This window comes from Conger conger, chromosome 7, assembly GCF_963514075.1.
Source record: "Conger conger chromosome 7, fConCon1.1, whole genome shotgun sequence".
Taxonomy (NCBI): Eukaryota; Metazoa; Chordata; class Actinopteri; order Anguilliformes; family Congridae; genus Conger; species Conger conger.
The window spans coordinates 27,078,025-27,099,541 of record NC_083766.1 but is presented as its reverse complement, the minus strand read 5'-3'; the positions used below and the strand labels follow the sequence as shown (position 1 = coordinate 27,099,541).

Sequence of the window (21,517 nt, the reverse complement as noted above, 5' to 3'; positions counted from 1 at the left end):
GCGTTCTTATTTGTTCTGTGTGAGTACTTGTTTATCCTACTGTTTATCCTGCCTGTAAGAGGCAGAGATGAATTATTTTCTGTTTTTAAATTTGCTGTGCATGGTTCAACCTTCTCCAAATTTCTCTAATGAAATTAGATTATAATAAAGCATAGACATCAAATCAATCATGGATATCTATTGGCTGAAATTTCAAGTATAAATGATAATAAGATAATAGTGGGATTTACTAAACTTTGAGCAGGAACAATACCTATTCAATACACCAGAGGGCACTACATTCACTATTTGTAAAGTAAAAAAATTAAAAAATAGCCCACAGAATTTAAATATATTTATTTTGCAGGAAATAAACATATTGCCTGCATTTTGTTTCATATCAGTGCAACAGTGAACATTATATTGTTTACATGGTTGGTTGTTGTTTTTTTTCACTTACAAAGATCACGCTCGGTACAAACAAGTATTTACAGTGCCCCTCAATGGTATTTCTCACAACTCCTTGCTAGTTACTAGCAATTAAAAATCCCTTGCTCTAATTGGTGCCGAATATATATAAATAGCATCTACTGCAAAAATGTATGCTTTTCTCTTCCTACCTACTTCACCAATTAATTATTATTTATTCAACTGATGAATTACACATAAGCAGTTAATGCAGTCTTTCCTCATTCTCTGTCAAGGAAAGTTTTCCCACAAAGCACAGCTTTCAAAGTTACGTAAACAGATTTGTCACCATCTGCTAATAGGTAGCGAAACGCTAGCAAAACAAAACATCGCTCATAGTGAAACTTAAGGCGTCTCTCATGGGCATGGAAAGTGAAGCTTTTTATAAATGACTCTTCTTCCTCTTTTTTCCTTTTTAAAATATCAGAAGCCTCTCTATGTTGATGATGTGTACACAAAGGACAGTTTCGAAACAGATTTAAGGAACCGACTTTCAAAGAGACATTGAAACAAGGCTTCTGATATTACAGTGCAAAGCTACTTCAGTGATACTCAAATCAGGCCGACCAGGCAAGTAGTAGCCTACGGCTGCTTTTCTTTTCAACCTGACAGTTCATTTATCAATTCCCCTGATTAGCCAGAGATTAAACTCGCCTTGTTTAAACCTGAGTTTAACTCAGATCAGAGGGAAGACTGGAGACCAGCAGCACAGCCACACTGTCAGAAATGAAGTGAAAGTGTGTGAAAAGTGCTTGAGGCCGTACCTATAGGTACATACAACTGTACCCTACCAAATATAGTACAATGAATTTGTACCTTTTTTTGCTTGGAGAATGCACTAATTTGTACCCAACGAAAACACTACTGTACTTTACTGAACAAAAATGTATCTCCCTGTCACTTCATTTCTGAGAGTGTGGCCTTGAGGAGCCAGATTTCAATACACCCCCGACCATAAATACAGGGAGAGTCCAATCTTATCCAAAGAGGGCCGGTGTGGGTGCAGGTTTTTGTTTTAGTCCAGCACTAAGACACCTGATTCTAATCATGGTCTTCCAGTGCCAGGCTAAAACAAAAACCTGCACCCACACCGGCGCTTACTGGATAAGTCTGGACACCCGTGCTCTACACAGTACTGCGCATTTGACTGTAAAATGAGATTGCGGAGATGTATACAAAGCACGGATTGAAGCCGAGTCAAAACCAAATGACATTCCTGAGCGCGGTTTTCCCTCAGTGATGCCAAGGCGGAGTGTTTTTGGCAGCCGATCCAATCAGACCGGGCACCTCGCGGTCCAGCGAGCTGAACAGGTCACATTTCCCGCCCTGTCCTGGTCAGGCATGTTCGGGGGATCCAGCAATGGGGGCAGCGATGTCGATTTTAGGAGCTGTAGCCAGGTAACACACAGGTAAGACAGGGGCATTAACGCATCAGGTCCTATCCTGATATGTAGTCAACCGGGTCTATGTTATTGTTCTGTCCGTCTTGCGTGATATCATAGTTTTCTTTCGTGCTGATGTCGTTGACCTCTTCATCTTCCTTGGCTCTCCGTAATCTGCGAAGGGGGAGGGGCATCATTAATTCCCACAATTCTCAGCCACGTCACACAGGAATGCATAAACAGACCATACACATTAGGTGAATCTATTAATCTTCCACATCACTGATTTATCAGGAGCCATCTTTCCCTACCATAACGCACAGAAAACTGCGATCGCTATTCTGGCTCAAATTCAACCAGTTGCATAAGAACAAATTTGCGACGCTAGACTCGTGAGGATCAAAGGAGGCAAATAAATTGAGCGGTATAAGACGCTGCTAATACTAAGGGTTGATTAAACGTGCTCAGATGAACTGACAGCTCAATCAATTACACAGCCAACAGGCAGCGAGGATTGTGAGTAACAGCAAAGACCCACAAGGATGTAAGTATGCTTGAATAAAACTCTCATACATAAATAAAAATGTTTAATTGCAATCATATCGGAAGTGGTTATTTTATGCTGAAATGTTTATTGCTGCTTGCACGAGTTGAGTTGATAACAAGAATATGAGTCGTACTTCTGTCTGTTGAAGACGATGAAGTCTCTCTGAATGTTCTCCAGGCGCTTCTGCAGTTTGTCCGTCTGCAGGGGGAAAGGACAGTGACACACACACAGCGCGGTTAGCGTTTTTACCACATTAAAAGCACCTGAAAAGCTGCTAAACATGGATCTGAGATGGTACAGGATGGCTAAAAACATGAGGCAGCCCGAGTCCAAGAGAACGCGTTTCCCTGAGTCACGATGCTAAAATAACAGCTGTCACCACGAGACGGGTGCCCGCTCAGCTCAGCAGACGAATATCAATAGAACTCTAAAGCGGATTTCATGCTTCGCGGAGATCGGGAGGTCACCCTACGTTTGTCGTTATGCCACGCGGTATGAGGTCTGTCAGAGGAGGGGCGAACAGCTTGACTCACGGGCTGGCTGTGTTCCAGACCCCGGAGACACACTAAGGCATAAACAAAACAGAATAACTCCCAGAAAAGTGTCATCTCTACAAGGAACAGTGGAAGGTGAGGAAGACAAGTGCATCTATGGGTCAAAATGCACCTTCCTTTCCTCCAGTCGAGGGAAGGCAATGCGGATGTGCATGTGCCCTGACTCCTGACTAGAAACACTACTCAACAACTCCCCAGCAGACCCCAAAAAGGGACACCTTTTAACAGTTAGTGACAGTCCTTTTGACGCCTAGTGTCCCCCTTCACCGGGGCAGGGTAACCTAGTGGTGGGGTGTTTGACTGGCAACCATAGAGTTTCGGGTTCGAGTGCCCGGTCGGCAGATAGGGAAACTGATACGCATCTGGAGAGATGACGTTGAGTCCATAATTGAAAAAAGAACACTGGTGTCAGGCCCTTGAGCAAGGCCCTTAACCCGAAAACTGCCCCAGGGGCTTTACCCCTGTTCTCCCCCCCTGTCTCTTGCCCCGCTTGCAACAGTGTCTCTTGCAAAAGAGTCCACATCCTCAATGCCCCCCCTGATTAAATAAGGGTAGGGGCCACAACTGCCCTCACTGTGGGGTACCTGGCACTGGCAGATGCCCAGGAGGAGGAAGAGGAGGATAAACATGAAGAGGAAGAGCAGCCCACAGACCTTCTAGAACAGTCCTCCAGGCTTTGTGGAGAAAAGCTCCATTACAGGAATGCTTTTTAGAAACACTTTCTCTTATTGCTGATGAACCCCCCTTCCCCCCGCCTCTGAAAGCCTTTTTGGCAGTAGTGTGCTCTGGCTCCTCTCCAGCCGCTCCCCCTGGGCTGCTCAAGGGCTCAGGACTCCCTCCCCTCCTTAACCCTCTATGGCAGGGATCAGCAGAACACGGTTCTCCAGGGCTGGTTTTCCACCCTCCCTATACCTGGGAGTCAGGTGTGAAGACAGTATGGCCAATCAGCAGCACTAATGACCTGGGACAAAAGAAAACCAGGGCTGGATTTGGATTGGAGGGCCAGAGTTGACTATCTCTGCCTTAAAATTTGAGGTCCGAAAAATGTCATTAGAACAGTGGTCTCAAACTTGTTGACCAATTAATGCTGCATGAATTGCTTCCAATTAACTCATTCAGACGCAACAATAAAAAATATATAAGCAATAGTTATTATTTATTGCAAATAACACATTTCAATTTATGTACGTGACGTGCAAACCAACAGCCCTAATTCAGCAAATAATTCATTAATAACTAATTAGATAATCAAGATCTGAAGCTGGAATAAAAACCAGTGTAAACAGGGCCCTCCATGGCACTGAGTTTGAGACCACTGCGTTAAGGTGTAAGAGCACATAAGAACCTTTATAACTCCTTCATAAGTGCTACATAAACATTCATAAGCGCTTATGTCAATAACCGCAAATAGGCATATGGTGTGTTATGTCCAAATTGATGCAGCAAGTGACATAGTGAACTAACACATGTTCCTTATTTTGGTTATTGACATGAGTGCTTATGAATTCTCATATAGTCCTTATGAATGTGCTATGTATGAAGGGGTTACATAGCTTTTACGTAGGAGCTTTCAAATATAGTATTACCAAATAACTACTAGTAATTTCAAAAACAGTGGCATTTTAGAAACCTGACATAGAATTTAGAAGGACAGAATATTCCAGAAAACTCTTCACAGAGGTGGCAGACATCTGAAGGGACAGCTGAGCACCTCCACTGTAATTTAAACTCTGCCCAGCCGCGGCCGGACGCACGCCAAGGGTCCTGGCAAACAGCAGACCTCCCTGCCTCCGTGATTCAGCAGGAACACTGCTCGCTGCCAATTAGAGGCGGTAAGTAGAGAGGTATGAAATGACCTTTAACGGGAAAGCCAAGATGTGTTTTTCTGTCCCCACCCTCCCGAAATCCCCGCCACGGCTCGAGTTCATTTGTCTCAGCACTCCCGGTGACTTCATTGATCCAGCTGCACTGCTTAGGCCCTTTCAGTAACTTTATGTCTGAGAGTGTACCCACGCTCTCATCTCCTACAGGGCATGGACTTCCTCAAAAGCTCCTCTCTGTGCTCCAGGTAGCTCCACAAGTGCCCCTCGCTGCCAAGATCCGCCAGCTCTGCCTTTTCTTTGAATCACGCTGCACATGAACTCCACCAGCCTGGTGAGAGGTTTGGGGACGACACTAATCTGGGTCACGGGGATGATCCGCCATTTTCCTCCACAGCAGGCTTCATCTCTGCTTCCTCTTACAAGAATTTATACAAAAACACATTTATGCAACAATTATTTATACAAAAACCATTCTGGAGGGTAGTTATTCTACCTCTTTGCTGGCACACAAATGCAATCCTTTCTGCAGTTCAAAGCCACATCTCTCAAGCATTGACTGTCACCCAGCATCTCACATCTCACTGGCAGGTAGGCACTGAACAGAATCATATTGGTTATTTCTCCCTTATGGGCACTGGTATAAAAACGTACAGAAAAAAAACATTACAAATTTTACTTTTAAAGAAAGCCTGGAAATAAAGCGTGTTTGTATTAGAGTCGCATATTCTTATGAAGGGATGACACATTTTCAGTGAGTGTGCCAATGTTGTAAGGGTGTAGGGACAGAACAGGTGCAAAGCAGCACCTTTACTCTGAGAGTGAGCTCGGATACAGCGAGCACACAGCAGAAAAGCCCTGCTCTGCAGCGCAGGATCGCGTTCATATAGAACGAGGGCAGTGAAGGGTGAAGCAGGGCTCGTGAATCTTGTTTTATTGTTTGCGATGGAGCAAAATGAAAAGGAAAGATGTCCATTAATTTAGCCTCTTTGCATTGATTTCTCTGAGGAAGAATGAGCCGCGTTTCATACCCATCCTGTCACGTTTCATGTTTGTCATGTCATGTTTTATGTTTAGTTATTGTCTTGGTTATGTTATTGTCATGTCACGTATTATGTTAGTCTAGTATCACCACGTTTTTATGCTTCATGTCATGTTATGTTTCATGTTTAGTTGTTGTTACGATTTAATTGTTAGTCTTGCCATCATGTTATTTAGTTTATTGTCATATTTCGCAAACTTTTTATGTCACAATTTATGTTTCATGTTACGTTGTACTGGTCATTGATTAGCATACACTTTTTCATGTCTTGTCTTTGCGAAATTGTTGCCTCCTGTTCATCAGTGCATCTTTTGAGCGTTTTTGTCAAGCCATTGTCTACCCGTTACGATCCAAGCCTGTTTATTGACTTCTGTTTTGTTGACCATTGCCTGCCTGTACCACGACTTTGCCTGCTGTTTTTGTACTTTAGCCCCGCGGAGCAGACTTCGGTCTTGACTCTTGCACCGTCATTGACCCTGAGCCTGCCTACCACCCGCCTGTACTTCTGCCCCGCAGACAGCTTTCTTGGCTACCGGACTTCCCGCATGGTGTACCGATTACGAGACTGCCTTCTCCCTTGGTACTGCGCTTTGGTTTTTTGGCTGGATTTTTTGTGGATGAACATTGCTTGTTTTTTGACCACGCTCTCTGGATATTCCCCGAATAAAGCCCTGACGGGACTTTACTACACCATTTTGGGTCCAAACCCCCCACGCACCCGTCTCACATCCATCCATCAATCATCCGTAATCTAACCTGCTTATTCCTTGGCCTGGTCAAAATCAGCACACTTGACTACTATTGAGTATACAATTTGTGGAATACTCTATAGTAGGCAAGTGCACTGATTTGGACATGGTCAGGGTTGCGGGGGGACTGGAGCCTATCCCAGCATGCATTGGGCAAGAAGCAGGAATACATCTTGGACAGGTTGCCAATGAAGTTCCACTACAGATATTGTAAAACAGCAAACAGTGGAGCTACCATGCATTTCAATTCACTAATTAGCTCAAATGAATCTTAGCTGTTCACTTTCAGTAAGTGTAGCTTGCTTGTAGCTTTGCTTAGCTCATGAAACACATTAGCATTAGCCACTGGCAATAAATGCGCCTCCAGCAGATATCTAAATGCAGCACAGTACCAGCGGACTCTGACACTGTCAGAAAGGTTCATGGTGTCGGGCTATTACTGTTACCTGGCTTTCACTCAACCGTCAAAGGACTGATATGAACTAGAAACAGAACATCCCCATTCACAAAATATTTTTATCCGCTGGCTTAATGACATACCATACTTCAAATTTTATTTGGTTAATTAAAGAATAGTGTATATGTGAGTAATGTTGTGGTTTATTCCACATTGCGTGAGGTGGTTGTACAGCATTGCAATGTAAATACTGACACACCACAAGGGGGAGGTATTTTGCATTAAATTGGCGACGTTTGTTTCAGCATGTATCATGGTGTATTTGGGGAAATAAATGACCAGAGCCACTACTAAGTATACAAGTAATTTCAGCAAGTCAATTGATACTTGCTGAAATTACTTGTATACTTAGTAGTGGCTCTGGTCATTTACTTCCCCAAATACAGCACGTATATCTGCCTAATGCAACATGTGTATAGTATGATACATGTACAATAGCATGATAAATAATATGGCGAACATCTTTAAGATAAATATCTGAATATACCTCTGGAGATCACATTAATATAGTTTGTAAACCCATACGACAAGCCTGACTGCAAAATACTGTGGCCTGTGTTTTGACTGGGCTGAATCATAAGAAGGGTAATTCAGAAGATTTGTGTGGTCTGCAAGTTAATGCTGTAATGCTTTCAGAAAAGCCCATAAAGGCGCTAATGTATCTGAGCTCATCTGGACAGACACCAAGAAAATTCATGAATTCATTAATTTCAGCATTACTGCACGCCGCACCGACGTTCAACACACAGCACCTTCTGTGAATGAGCGCAACACTCCATAGTTCCTCGTTACCCATAATCCCTCTTCCCGCGAACCCCAGTGGCCCACGGCGAGCAGGCACAGTTGAAATTCCGCTGAAGGGTGCTGTGTTTCTGGCGGTAATCCCAGGTGCACAGCTGGGGGAAGGGGGAATAAGGGACAGGGTGCACTGGGAGACTGTGGTGTCTGACAGAACCCATTTGGTTTCATCTGGGGAGGGCATCAGCCCTTATGGTGCCAGACACACAACAGGCACACTAAAGAGAGCGCTTGACAAATGCCCAAAGCTGAAATCACCTTTAATTAAATGCCGACCGCAAACTTCCCATCTACCCTTAATTAGTGAGAGGTGAACCGTCACACTCACCTCGGCCACACTGATCAGACATGTCTTTCTGGGGGCCAGATCAAATTAACCTTTTGGGTTTTTCCTTCCTGGTGGCATAGGCACCCATAAGTGGTTCACGCAGATTCATTGTACATGGCATGAGAAAAGAATCACAATATTTTCAGCTTTCAATTTTCAATGTCCAGAAGCTACGCTCAAATAATTCAGACCTATAAAAATGTGCTCAAGCCACCCAGTATTGCTTTTAGCCCTTTGAAGAGTAGGTTTTCTGGAATCTTTTTTTTCTAGAACACTACGTTAGTATTCTAGAATTCTCGAAGTAGTGATTGTTACATCATCATTAGATCAGATCTAATCCCATATTTGAGATCTCACACATTAAAGGGTTGAGAAAATTTAAGGAGGTGGTGTTTTTGTCTTCTCAGGGAAGAGTCCCACGTTGGCTGTTAATCCCCAGGTGGTGAAGAGCGTCACCACCTGACCCTGGGGCGCGTCGGGTGGGACAGAAAACGGAGGTGGCGGTGACGGCGCAGCGGGAAGCCTGACCTGGGGGGAGCTGTTGGGTCCATGTTCCCGTGTTTTCCTCGCCAGACGCTTCTTCTTCTTGTGAAGCGGTTTGGACTCCAGAATCATCTCCTCCAGCTCGAAGGTGGGGTCGCAGTTCAGCCTACGCTTCTGGAGGGGGGCATAAAGAATGTGATAAGAGTGTCCAGCTAGGGACTATGCGAGTACATTCAAAACTGATCTGTATACCCCAGTGTTGGTTAATACCAGGGGAAATCTCTGGACTGTTACTACACACTGAACTCTGAAAGGCAAGGTTTATGAAGCCAAAATGAACAAGGATGACCAATTTTATTTAACAAGTAAATGCATCGACTTTTGTGGCTATGTACTACAGTGCTGTGCATACTTAAAAACAAATGCTAACTATATTCAGTCAAGCAAGCCATTTCTTTAGACATTCCTGTGGTAATTATTATTTTTTTTTACACCACTTCTTACAGACAGTAGCATATAGCATATTTACACATCTGTGTAATAAACAGTCACTCTAGTTTACCATCAGCAAACATTATCAAATACTGTTAACATACAGTAGTAAACAGAAAATAAGCAATGAGATTACAAATATGTGAATAGAATGTTCTGAATTAAACATTCTAATGCTGATCACTACTGCTGATTGAAAGTTCTAGAACACTGAACAGAAAATTTAGAGTTCTAGAACACTGACCTAGAATAGAAAATAAAACACATTCCAAAAAAACCTACTCTTCAAAGGGTTAATCAGCCAGTACTTCGCAAGCTCCTACAAGCTAGGACTTGGCCTGTTTTTGGCTGGAGCACTGTTGCTGTTTTTTGTGAATGGCTCAGTGTAATGAATGGGCAGGACAGCCCCGGTTCTCTGCAGTGTGCCTCTCTGCGTCCGCCCCAATTTAGGCTCTACTCTGTCACTTCAGCGCCCTGTCAGCTGAGCCAGTTTACCTGCGGAGAAAGCGCCGGGGGACAGCTGCTCTGCAAGTGCACTCAACAGGCAAGGAGACTCGGTGCTAACGGCATTTGGCAGATATATGACCACATACTTTAAGGCAGTCTGGTGGCAGGGTTGTATAAAGGGTAGGGACCTGGGCTTGTAATCTAAAGGCTGCAGGTCGGTAACACTTCACAAGTGTTGTGTGTTTTGCTCTGGATATGAGATTCTGCTAAATGCAAATGCAGGTAATGTAAGGATGCCTTTACACGGAGAGGACTGCTGTCTGCACACACACACCGACACACACATACACACACACGCTCACACAAACGCATGCACACACACACATACACACACATACATACACACGCACGTGCATACCCACACACACTAATACACACACAAACGATACAGTGAGAGAGAGAGAAAGACAGAGAGAGAGTGTGTGAGAGAGAGAGACAGAAAGAGTGTGTGGAAGAGAGAGAGAGAGAGGCAGAGAGAGAGTGTGTGTGTGGAAGAGTGAGCTGGACTTGCATTGGGAATGAATCCGGGCGGGATCTGTTTGGCGAGGACGCCGTCCCAGTTCACGTCGGACAAGTATTCCAGATCCTTCAGCTCAGACAGGCTAGAAAGCCGCTTCTCCACGTCGATTTGCAGCATCTGAGAGAGAGAGAGAGAGGGAGGTAGAGAGGGAGAGAGAGATAGAGAGAGAGGGAGGTAGAGAGGGAGAGAGAGATAGAGAGAGGGAGAGAGAGGGAGTGGGAGAGAGAAAGGGAGAGAGACAGAGGGAGGGAGAGAGAGAGGAGGTAGGGAGAAAGAGATAGCGAGAGGGAGAGAGAGAGAGAGAGAGGAGAAAGAGAGGAGAAAGAGAGAGAGAGTAGGAGGGTGCAATCTTACAGACTTACTGCTATGGTGAATCACCCAGAGGTTTGGGATGCATAATCACATGATCATTTAGCTGCAGGTTTGCATTCAAATTACAGAGACAGGAAGATTCCCTGAAGGAAAAAAAAGTTCCCGTAAAGGTGAAAAACTAACAAGGACAAGAAAATAATGTCATAATTTCAGCCAAGAACATTTTAACCATCACAGTGACCCTCTTCAGGTGAGAGACAACCCACAGCTAACTTAGTCACCAAGGGAGAATATACTTATATAGTCCAGCTTCATGATATCCATCATGGTGTCACGTTAGCTGCCTATTTATAGTTCAGGTATGCCAGGTAGAATATAACTAATATTAGCAAATATAATCAAACCTGGGTCAAACCATAGCAAGAAGCTAAACACTGGATTATGTCAGGTGGGCATCTGTGTAGGTACCCAACTGTGTAATGTGAGCTAGCGGGCGTACCTTTCCCAAGAAGTGCTTGATCTCCGTAGACCAGGCGGACGGGTAGCTGACTGGGACGTTGTGGAAGGTCTGCAGGATATCATTGGCCAGGGTGCTGGACCGCATGACATATGGCCTCTGGGAGAGGAGAGAGGGAGAGGCCAGGAGAGACGGATGGTACGGTTAGAAAATTATTCCCGGAAGGGAAAGGCAAAGCGGAGAGCACCAGAATGATTACCAAGTGGGCACTCCGCAGGAGGACAGAGAACAGAGGCAGAGAACATGCTGATCATCGCTGCAGTGGAAATGGATAGAAAGATAGATCATTGCATTTATATAGCGCTTTTCTAGACACTCGAAGTGATTTACAGTGCTGAGGGGGAATCTCGGCTCAACCACCACCAGCGTGTAGAACCCCTCCTGGGTGATGCACCGCAGCCATTTTGTGCCAGAACCGATTTACCAGCTGAGTTGGAGAGGGAGAGAACAATGTTTTTGCCAAAGTAATCAGGGGGTGATTACATGGCAGGTAGAAAGAGCCAGGGTTTGGAATTTAGCCAGGACACCAGGGAACACCATACGCTTTGGTCTTTAATGACCACAGTGAGTCAGGACCTCGGTTTAATGTCTCATTCAGAACACGGTGTCTCCCACAGCACAGTCTCCCCATCACTGCGCTGGGGCATTGGGGGCAATTTGGCCAGAGGGAAGATTGCCACCTACTGGCCCACCAACACCACTTCCAGCAGCCAAGTTTTCCCAGGAGGTCTTCCGTCCGAGTGCCTACCAAGCCCACACCTGCATAGCTTCAGCCATTCAGCAGGAGCAGGGTGCATGATGGGGGCCATAAACATCTCCATGGACACCAGCGCTGCTCTGCTGAAGCTGGAGGAGACGTGGTGGGGTGGACGTGGTGGGATGGGTGTGGTGGGATGGGCGCGGTGGGGTGGACGTGGTGGGATGGGCGTGGTGGGATGAGCGTGGTGGGATGGACGTGGTGGGGTGTGCGTGGTGGGGTGGACGTGGTGGGATGTGCATGGTCTTACCTGGCCTCGCAGCAGCTCGTAGGCTGTGATGCCCAGGGACCACCAGTCCACCGCAAACGAGTACCCGGGGTGGGTCCCCTCAAAGGGCTGGAACAGCTCGGGAGCTGGGGCAACAGTACAACACATGGAAGATCAGAGGTCACAGCCCCTTGCTCTGAGGTCAAGGTTGAACTGTATTTGTAAGACTTATCTTTCACTGACAATTTAGTCATCAAAAAACAAAAAAGATTTTAGCCATCGTAAGAGTATGCCTTTCCAAAACAGAACCAGGTCAGTACTTTGCAAATGAAAGAAATTGCCTAGGCGTTTCACAGTTATTGGCCTCCATGTACTTACTTTATGAATATGAAATTATAATTAATGATGCTCTGCTTTTGTACCACCTCAAGAGCCCTTCTAAAGCCTGGCTTTATTCAGCCGTCTCTAACAAAAGCTTCACCTCTAACTGCCCTGCGCAAAATGGCTGTTTCTCCGCCAGGTCCACTAAAACACAGGATCAGTTGTTTAACTTAATCACGCTGGACCAGACACGCAGGCTTCCAGGGTCAATTTGCCGGCAGTTTGAATCCAGCATTCATTTAATTACAGCATATCAGATGCCTGGAGTACCTTAGAGCCACTGACTGATATTGACCTCATTCATTTTCTGTTTCCCTTTTACAAACTGAAAAGAAAAGGTATGCCAAAACTCGAATAGGCCTACAATATTTATCGCAAGTCCGTTTCCATTTTAAATAACTGCTGAATTTAATAATTTAGTAATGTTACCCATGTATGGCTTTGTTCCGGCGATGGATGTGGCTCGCAAGTCGTCCTTTACCACGGCAGCGATGTTGAAGTCTGTGAGATGCGCGTGTCCTGCGGGGATAAGATGAAAAGCGATTGACCAATGGGGCGGAACGCAAAGCTCAGCTCTCTCTTTCTGTGCCAGAGGCTGGTTGGCCCTTGATGAGGTCGGTGACATCATCACGGTTCTGCTCCGATGTCACTGGGCTCATTACAGCGCAAGACGTGCAGGGAATACACTGGACACTGTAAAACAAGTTTCAGTGAAACCCCCTTCTGCACACATGCCCCTAACCTGCGCTTTTCTCAAGCTCGTTTGAAGGTCAAGGATTGAACGTGAGTTGTTCCGATGAAGACATCCAGGTTGAAAGGTAAAAAAAAATATCATCTTTTCTTTGGCGCATAAGCAAGCGTGCTGAATTTAATTCTGAATTCTCTAATGTGACATTGTGACAACTTAGCCTACCTACGGCAAGAACTATTATTCTCCCAGGAAGAGCTGAAAATGACCCAGTAAAGCCGGCCGGCGAAGCCGCATAGGATCAGCGGGGCCAAGTGGCCGGGGGCCCTGCCAAAGTCACCGTCTCGCAGGCAGCAGGAGCGATCGGAGGCCAAGCGCAGACCTAGTTTATTACCCGCTGATTCTCCCTGGGAACTTGCCGCAGTGACAGAACTTAACGGAGGGGGCGTTCCGGGGCAGCCCTGCGCGAGACTCGCGTTGGGAATGTAAAGCAGGCTAGCGAGAGAGGGTCGGAGCGGCACTGCGCTCCTCTCTGATAAGAACAGCGAGAGGAGAGGCAGAGGAAGAGCCGTGAAACCCGCGGACGCAGACAGATGGTGCGGTCTCTCCGTCGACAGGGCGGATTGTGAGCAGCGCTGGATACGGGCCAAGGGCACTCGGCTCGGCTCCGCTCCCACGCTGGGCTCGCTATTACACGCCCCGTGTCCGTTGTCTCCGGGGAAACAAGAACTACGCTAGCTAATTCACGGGATAGGCACAAATTACTGACACGCGCTAGCGTTTTTTAATTCCCTCTTGTGCATGAAGGAATTTGTTTGCCTGTGGTGGAAAAAAAATAAAACAGGACCCTCGTAACCTATTTGGTAGGTCCAATTCGGACAGGGAAGACGATTGTCACAGCTTTCATAAACAGTTAACTGGGATTACCACTTGTCTCCATCTTCTGTGAACCCTATGCACCATTAGGCAAAAAAGTATGCACATATTTTATTGGCCTGCCAAGTCCTTAACTTCAGTGGAGCATTTGACACAAGAAACATCTGTCATCACTGGGGTCAACACATAAAAAGCAGCTCCAAAATCAGCAGACTCAATTCTTGTGCCAAGTAGTCACTTAACCTTGAGCGAGGGACCTGAATTTTAACCTGAATTGCTTCAGTGAGCGCACAGTAGTAAAAAGAAATTCACAGAGGGCATGGGTGATGTCTCCGTGCAACGTGATGCATTGAGAGACTCAAGGTCGAATCACAATGGAATTGCATTAGGCACCTCAGAAGGCTTGAAATATGTATTTTTAGAAATTCCTTAGAGTCTTGCTGGTATGAATTTAGGAGGGGGCATGACACAGAAGGTACACAGTGTTACTGTTGGTGCTCAGGGCTCTGATATCTGATACTACACAGTCATGTCTGGAAATCCCCAATGGCTCTACTTGGATATGCTTCTGAAAGACATTTCTTCCCTTTGGCTTGGGCCAGGGACCCCCTGTTGAAAACCCAGGTTGTAAAGCGTAGAGGCATGTCTGCAGCCCTGAGGCTATAGCCTTGCCCCCCCACAACCCCCCACCTTTGTTCTCCCCATCCACCCATGCAGTGTCACCCCCTCCTTCCCAGAAGAAATAAGAGGTGGGTGAGCCACATGAATATTTTCACAGGCTGAATTTACATGCCGATGAAGGGCTGTTGGCGGTCTGCAACGTGTGCGGACTGCGGACAGAACGTTTCCTTGACAACACCTGCTAAATAAGCAGCAACACATTTCAAAATGAGTCATCTCACGTTCATCTGCATCCCCCACCGGGACAGGTGCAGCGGGGCTACGGAACGTCAGCCTGGCGGACGGGGTCGAACAAAGGTCTCTCCAAGGAGTCCTAGTGACACAGTGAGCTTTGAAAATATCACGCGTGACAGTTTCCACGCAAGACAAAGCACTTACCATGTTCGTCTAGGAGAATGTTGTCTGGTTTGATGTCTCTGCAAGAAAACACAAATGGAACTGCATTAGACAGGAATTCACACTGACGTAATTCACAAGCGACAGTGATGGACAGTGACATTAATGCTGTTGCCATACGAGCTGCTGTTAATACTTCTTACCAGATAATATCAGTAAAATCAGAGCTCTAGAAGAAATGGGAACATATTCTGTCTAGAGAAACATCAGTTACAGCTGCACACTGATCACACAGGGGACATCCTAACCAGACCTGAGTCAAATACAAATTTGTTTTGGACTCAAATACTTTTCTGTGCTCAGTTGTTCTTGCCTACATTATTGGCATTTGGCAGACGCTCTTATCCAGAGCGACGTACAACAAAGTGCATACCCATAACCAGGGATAAGTTCGCTGAAAGACCCTAGAGGGAAGTACAATTTCAACTGCTACCTGTACAACAAAGATAAGGACGAGGGCCTTTTTTTTTTTTTTTGAGAACAAAGAAACAAACAAACAGAGCAAAAGTGACCAAAGTTAACTATCCAAACACTGCTTACCTAGCCAACTAAAAGTTACCTAGCCAAGCTAAAACACCATAGGTCCAGGTCAGCTGCAGTTACCCACGGTGTCCCTCAGGGGTCAGTGCTTGGTCCATTATTGTTCATCATTTACCTCCTCACCCTTGGCCGTATCATGCATTACCATCACATTCAACTTCCACTGTTATGCAGACGATACGCAACTCTATATCCCAACCAGGCCCTGTGTCCCCTTGCCCCCCCCCCCCCCCCCGTCCCTCCTCATTGGTTCAAAATCCACATTGTCCAAAACACCCAGCTTCCCGACAACCATTGATGGTTTCCCTGTCCCCCTGTCATCACAAGTCAAAAGCCTTGGCATCATCCTGGACAATACTTTATCCTTTGGTCCCCACATAAAAAACATCTCAAGGACTGCTTTTTTTCACTTACGCAATATCTCCCAACTCCGCCCCTCACTCTCCCACACCAGTGCTGAAACTCTAATCCATGCCTTTGTCACCTCCCTGGATTACTGCAACAGCATCCTCTCAGGACTCCCCACCAAACTCACCAACAAACTTCAAATTATACAAAATTCTGCTGCCTGAATCCTCACGGGTACAAAATCTCATGACCACATCACACCCATCCTCACTCAGCTACACTGGTTACCAGTTCAACAGCGCATTGATTTCAAGATCCTCCTACTCACATACAAGGCTTTGAACACCCTTGCACCCCCCTATCTCTCTGACCTTCTTCACGACTACACCCCAACTTCTCAAAACTCATCTGTTTACTCTTGCATACCCCTGACCGTTTCCTTCCCTTACATGTTCTTGTGTCTATCTCTGTCTGCTGTCTGTTTGTTTGATATGAATTGTATGTTCATTGTAAATTATTTTTAATTGGATATGTTGCATGTTTTTACCATGTTTATTTAGTATTTTGCCCAATGTAAGGTGACCTTGAGTGTCTAGAAAGGCGCCACTTCAAATAAAATGTATTATTATTATTATTATTATTATTATTATTATTATTATTATTATTATTAATAGGTCTAAAAAACAATCCAGAAGGTTCTACTGATTCATGCCAACAGCAGTGGAGTCTGCCCTTCTGCATTGATCTGGTGTGGTGAATTACTGAGCTCAGCTTACTTCTTCTATGGTGAATCAGCTCTGTCTTGTGTACCAGACACAGAGTCATCCTTGGTGAATTCCACCCAAGGAGCATGCCAGGACGCCCGGGACACTCATAACCCACATTCTCAACCCACATGAGATGGGATGCATGTCCTTTCCAAAGATCTGTTCTGAGTGTGACCGAGGTAGTGCGAGTATTGAGGTAGAATAGGACAGTAACAGTTAGGCTGCTTCTTTCCAGATGAGGAAATATCACTGAACCCTTGAATCAGTTACTTTGCTTCAGTAATTAAACCCTTTGCAGACGAGGTTTGAAAAAAAAAAAACACCCTTCAAAATTCAAAGTCAGTGTTCCAGAACTCCACTGCTTTCAGTTACCAATAGAGATTGTTATATCAGCATTAGAATGTTGAGTTTAGAATATCAGCTTAAAAGATTAAATACAGCTTACTGACAATGTACTGTGTAAGAAATCCAAAGTTACCCAAAGGAGGGTAAGAGATTGTAAATTGTAAAACCCATCAACCATCATTGTCTATAGTTTTCTGTAACCGAATGCAATGGTTGAATAAAATGTAATTCTAAAAAAAAAACTACTGCTAGTAATACTTATAATAATGCATTTTCTACCAAATCATCAGGCCCAACTGAACTGAGCAGAATCATTTCTGAACAAAGCCACTATGCTATGAGCCCCCCTCTTGTCTGTTCCTCTTTACTTTAAGGCGTGGCCCAAGCATCAGGTGAGCAGTACCTGAGGGACAGACAGCAGGGGTGGCCATGGGAACAGAATTAATGACCGTGAGATGGCTCTAGACCCCCCTGTTCTCATAGCAACCACGCGGGATCCAAGCTTACACTTTCATGCCCATGCAAGAATATTGCAATTAGTTTTTCACAAATGAATACGCACAGTCAATACATGATACATAATTTACAGTACTGTGCAGAAGGTACTCTAGACCCTAGTCAGGTACCCTAGACTTTCTTATACATATGTTAATTTTGATTTTCCAAAATATTTCATTTTACAGAGACATTTTTGGATTTAATTTTAAAAAGTTACATATGACTGTAAGCAATTGACTACTTTTTACATAAAAACTTGATCAAGGCTGTCTGAGATCAGAAGCAAGGAGCCAACCAAAGTCTGCAGACGAACTGTGGCAAGTTCTCCAACATGCTTGGAATAACCTCCCTGCTGAATGTCTTATAGAACTGCAGGACAGCGTTCGCTATCTCAGACACAGTTTTAACGCCGAAGGGTGGTCACAAAAAATATTGATTTGATTCCGTTTTTAACAATTCTGCCATTACATTACATTACATTATTAGCATTTGGCAGACGCTCTTATCCAGAGCGACGTACAACAAAGTGCATACCCATAACCAGGGCTAAGTGCACTGAAATACCCTAGAGGGAAGTAAAATTTCAATTGCCAAATGACTAAAATAACTAAAATCAAACTTCATTGAATTATATTTGAAAGAATCCTATCTGTACAGAATGTTATACAGGTGCCTAAGACTTCTGCACAGTACTGTACATACATGATTTACATACATACTGCTTAATTTCATTACAACATAACTCTGATACTAAGAAATATAAATACTTTTCCATTATTATCCTATCTCTTTTAAAGGCTGCTTTTGACTGTCTTGCAATTTGTCACAGTGGCATATCATTCCAATGCAAAGTTCTTTAATAGCTGCTACAAAAATTGGGCCTACTTGCACCTTATTTTAGGGATGAAACAGTTTTGCGCAGGGTGTAAATTTGAGAGCTTATCGTGCTGGGGAAAATCGCTCAAGCTCAAATTGGGAGCAGGGAGGATTTCTGTCAAACAGAGAGCCAGCCATGTACACTTAACACGAGACTTTGAGGATCTGAGTCATAGTCTAATTAGTCCTGGCAGCCCGATCAGTCAGATCGACAGATTAACATATCAAAAGAGCGGGGCGCAACGCAGGTGAGCTTGCACGCTGGGTTCTGAGCAGAACGCCAGGCAGGACCAGGCCACAGTGAAGGTGAAAAGGGCAAGCCTGTCAACATTTAATTAGCTGACATTTCCTTCTTCAAAGAGGAGGGGAGGAAGGGAGGGGAGAGAGAGAGAGAGAGAGTGTCTGGAGCTCCCTTGTGATGTTGAGGGAACGGATGCGACCTTGGTTGGGCTGTATAGAATGAATGGGTCATTATTTGGGTGAATTTACAGTATGCCTCTGTTCTGCTCCCCACGCTATCCAACTCTGTTGGGAATATGTGTAAATCATGTATAAGGGGTCCTCAGATGTGGCTTATGTCAAAGAAATGAAAGACATGTCAAGCAAGACAGAGAGAGTTTGTAACTATTATTAAAAACAAAATTGTACAGTGCTCCCTATTAACATTTCATTTGATACAGGTACAGTACAGTGCAAAAGTCTTAGGCACCTGTATAACATTCTGTACACAAAAATAATTAAATGAAAGATCCTAAATAAACGTACTATACATTTTACATTACATTTTAGTAATTTGACAGAATAATCAATATTTTTTGAGATCACCCTTCGGCGTTAAAACTGCATCACTTCTCTGAGATCAGGCCAACACTGTCCTGCAGTTCTATAAGCCAATCAGCAGAGAGGTTGTTCCAAGCATATTGTAGAACTTGCCACAGTTCTTCTCCAGACTTTGGTTGGGTCCTTGCTTCTGATCTCAGACAGCCTTGATCAAGTTTTTATGTAAGTTTTATTTTTTATGTAGTTAATTGCTAACAGTAATATGTTACTTTTTTAAATTAAATACAAACATGTCTCTGTAAAATTAAATCTTTTGGAAAAAGAATATTTGGAAATCTCAAATGTGTTCTTTTATACTAACACATATATATAATAAAGTCTAGGGTGCCTTCTGCACAGTACTGTATGCACTGTATATACTGTTATGCTGCTGGATGATGTTGTATAGATACACTTCCTGTGGGTTGCATGGGGGGGGGGGGATAAGTTTAGAAAAAAACATTCCTTCCTGTTCATTTACAGAACAGACAGGTCAATGCCTTTGTTATGAAAATTGGAAAGATTTTATCTATATAATTGTATTTATTCAGCAGATGCAGGCTTTTATCCAAAGCAACTTCCACAGCTAATATGGAATATGCCAAGTGCAATTAACTAGGATCTTCAATTACCAGAATAGGGAAGGCAGTAACACCATAGATATTTAGAGTAATGTAGCTCACACAAAACTCAATACCAATCAAGCAAACACAAACAACATACTTTATAGCAAAAGTAGAAAATAAAAGGGACCTAAATTTCAGTGAGTAAAAACGGAAGATAAAGTGCAGTAATTTGCTGTAATACGAAGATATTTTAAATACGTTTAAAATATTTTAACTGTTTATACACACGTTTAACATGATAAAATTCATGCAAGATACTCGCAATTAAACAAACAAACAAGCAAACAATATCTATTTTAGCAATAGTCAGAAGGTCATTATTTGTTCATATGATTGTGCATTTGGTTATTTTTGTATTATCTACAGTGATCTACAGAAGCCTTGGGCAGCATGTAGCACAGTGGCTAAGGTACATAACTGAGACCCAGAAGGTTGGTGGTTCAGGCCCTGGTGTAGCCACGATAGGAGCCCCACAACTGTTGAGCACGGCCCTTAACTCTCCATTGCTCCTGCTTAGTCCAATCGACTGAAAGCAGGAATAATAAATTTTATATACAGTATCCTAAATTAGAACTGGACCTGGAACGGAGAAGCACGGTGGCACACAGCCAGGGTCCAGGGTCAGCCACACCCGGGCCTCTCTGTGTGGGGCTCTCCCCGTGTCTGCGCGGGTTTCCTCCGGGTACTCCAGTTTCCTCCCACAGTCAGAAGACATGCAGGTTAGGTTAACTGGAGAGTCTGAACTACCCCCTTGTTGTGCTCCTGCTGTTGCCCTTGACCAAGGCGCTGGCTTCAGAACTGGAGCTGGTCCCTGCTTCTAAGTAATGTCAAATGCAGAGGACACATTTCATTGCCTTAATAACAATAAAGTTGAATCTAATCTAGAGAGGTCAAATGAAGTGTAGTGTAGTGCTCTACATTTTCTGTCTCTGCTGTTCTCAGTGGTACAAGGAGCACATTCCAATACCAAAGAGCCAGAGGAGTGAGACAGAGTGGAGAGACCTGGGTGGCCAATAGGAGATGAGTAACACTGATGTGGTGCATGCTGGGAGACCTGCCAGCAGTGATTATTCACACTGATTATATGTGACAAACAGCATGAGAACATACTATACTGACGTATTGCAAAATGCAGATGGTCCTTGCCCAATTATCATGTGGTTGATATATATTTTTTAAAGTGCACTGACCCATTTATACTGCTGATTGTGGGCTGTCATTATGGTCAAGCGATTCATGGTCAAGCGCCCCTCTCTCCTCTGCTCTCTCCCCCTCTCCCTCCCTCTGTTCCTACCTTTCTCTCTTGTCCTCACTCTTTCTATCCCTCCACCCCTGTCTTTCTTTCTCTCTCCCTTCCTCTCCCTCACTCTACCTCATCCCCTCTTTCTCTCTCTCGCCCCGCTCACTTTCCGTCCCCACTCTCTCACTCTCCATCTACCCCCCCTCCCTCTCTCTCCCCCTCTCTCCCTCCTCTCTCCCTCCCTCCCTCCTCTCTCCTCTCTCTCTACCTCCTCTCTCCCCTCTTACTCTCCCTCTTTCCCCCTCTCTTCACTCTCTCTCTCCCTCTCTCCCCTCTCACTCTCCCTCATTCCCCCCTCTCTCCCATCTCTCACTCTCTCCCCCCCTCACTCTCTCTCCCTCCTCTCTCTCATTCCTATCTCCTCTCTCTCACCCCCTCCCTCCTCTCTCCCTCTCTCCCTCCCTCCTCCTGATGAGAGGTTGTTTTGCTCCACTCTGACCCTGAGACCGGGCTCAT

The 21,517-nt window shown here is 44.7% G+C and overlaps 1 protein-coding gene across 2 annotated transcripts in view; it reads right to left on the bottom strand.

Moving 5' to 3' along the window:
• Nucleotides 1-321: 321 nt before the first annotated feature.
• stk32a (serine/threonine kinase 32A) overlaps nt 322-21,517 on the bottom strand; it is a 44,190-nt gene continuing 22,994 nt past the window's right edge. For both annotated transcript variants that reach the window (XM_061248795.1, XM_061248796.1), the window contains exons 6-13: nt 14,925-14,962; nt 12,731-12,820; nt 11,963-12,066; nt 10,938-11,054; nt 10,118-10,243; nt 8,653-8,781; nt 2,510-2,574; nt 322-2,003 (exon numbers count right to left, since the gene is read on the bottom strand). In XM_061248795.1, coding sequence (XP_061104779.1) covers nt 1,886-2,003; nt 2,510-2,574; nt 8,653-8,781; nt 10,118-10,243; nt 10,938-11,054; nt 11,963-12,066; nt 12,731-12,820; nt 14,925-14,962 — 787 coding nt within the window. In that variant the 3' untranslated portion in view covers nt 322-1,885. The remainder of the gene's footprint in view (nt 2,004-2,509; nt 2,575-8,652; nt 8,782-10,117; nt 10,244-10,937; nt 11,055-11,962; nt 12,067-12,730; nt 12,821-14,924; nt 14,963-21,517) is intronic.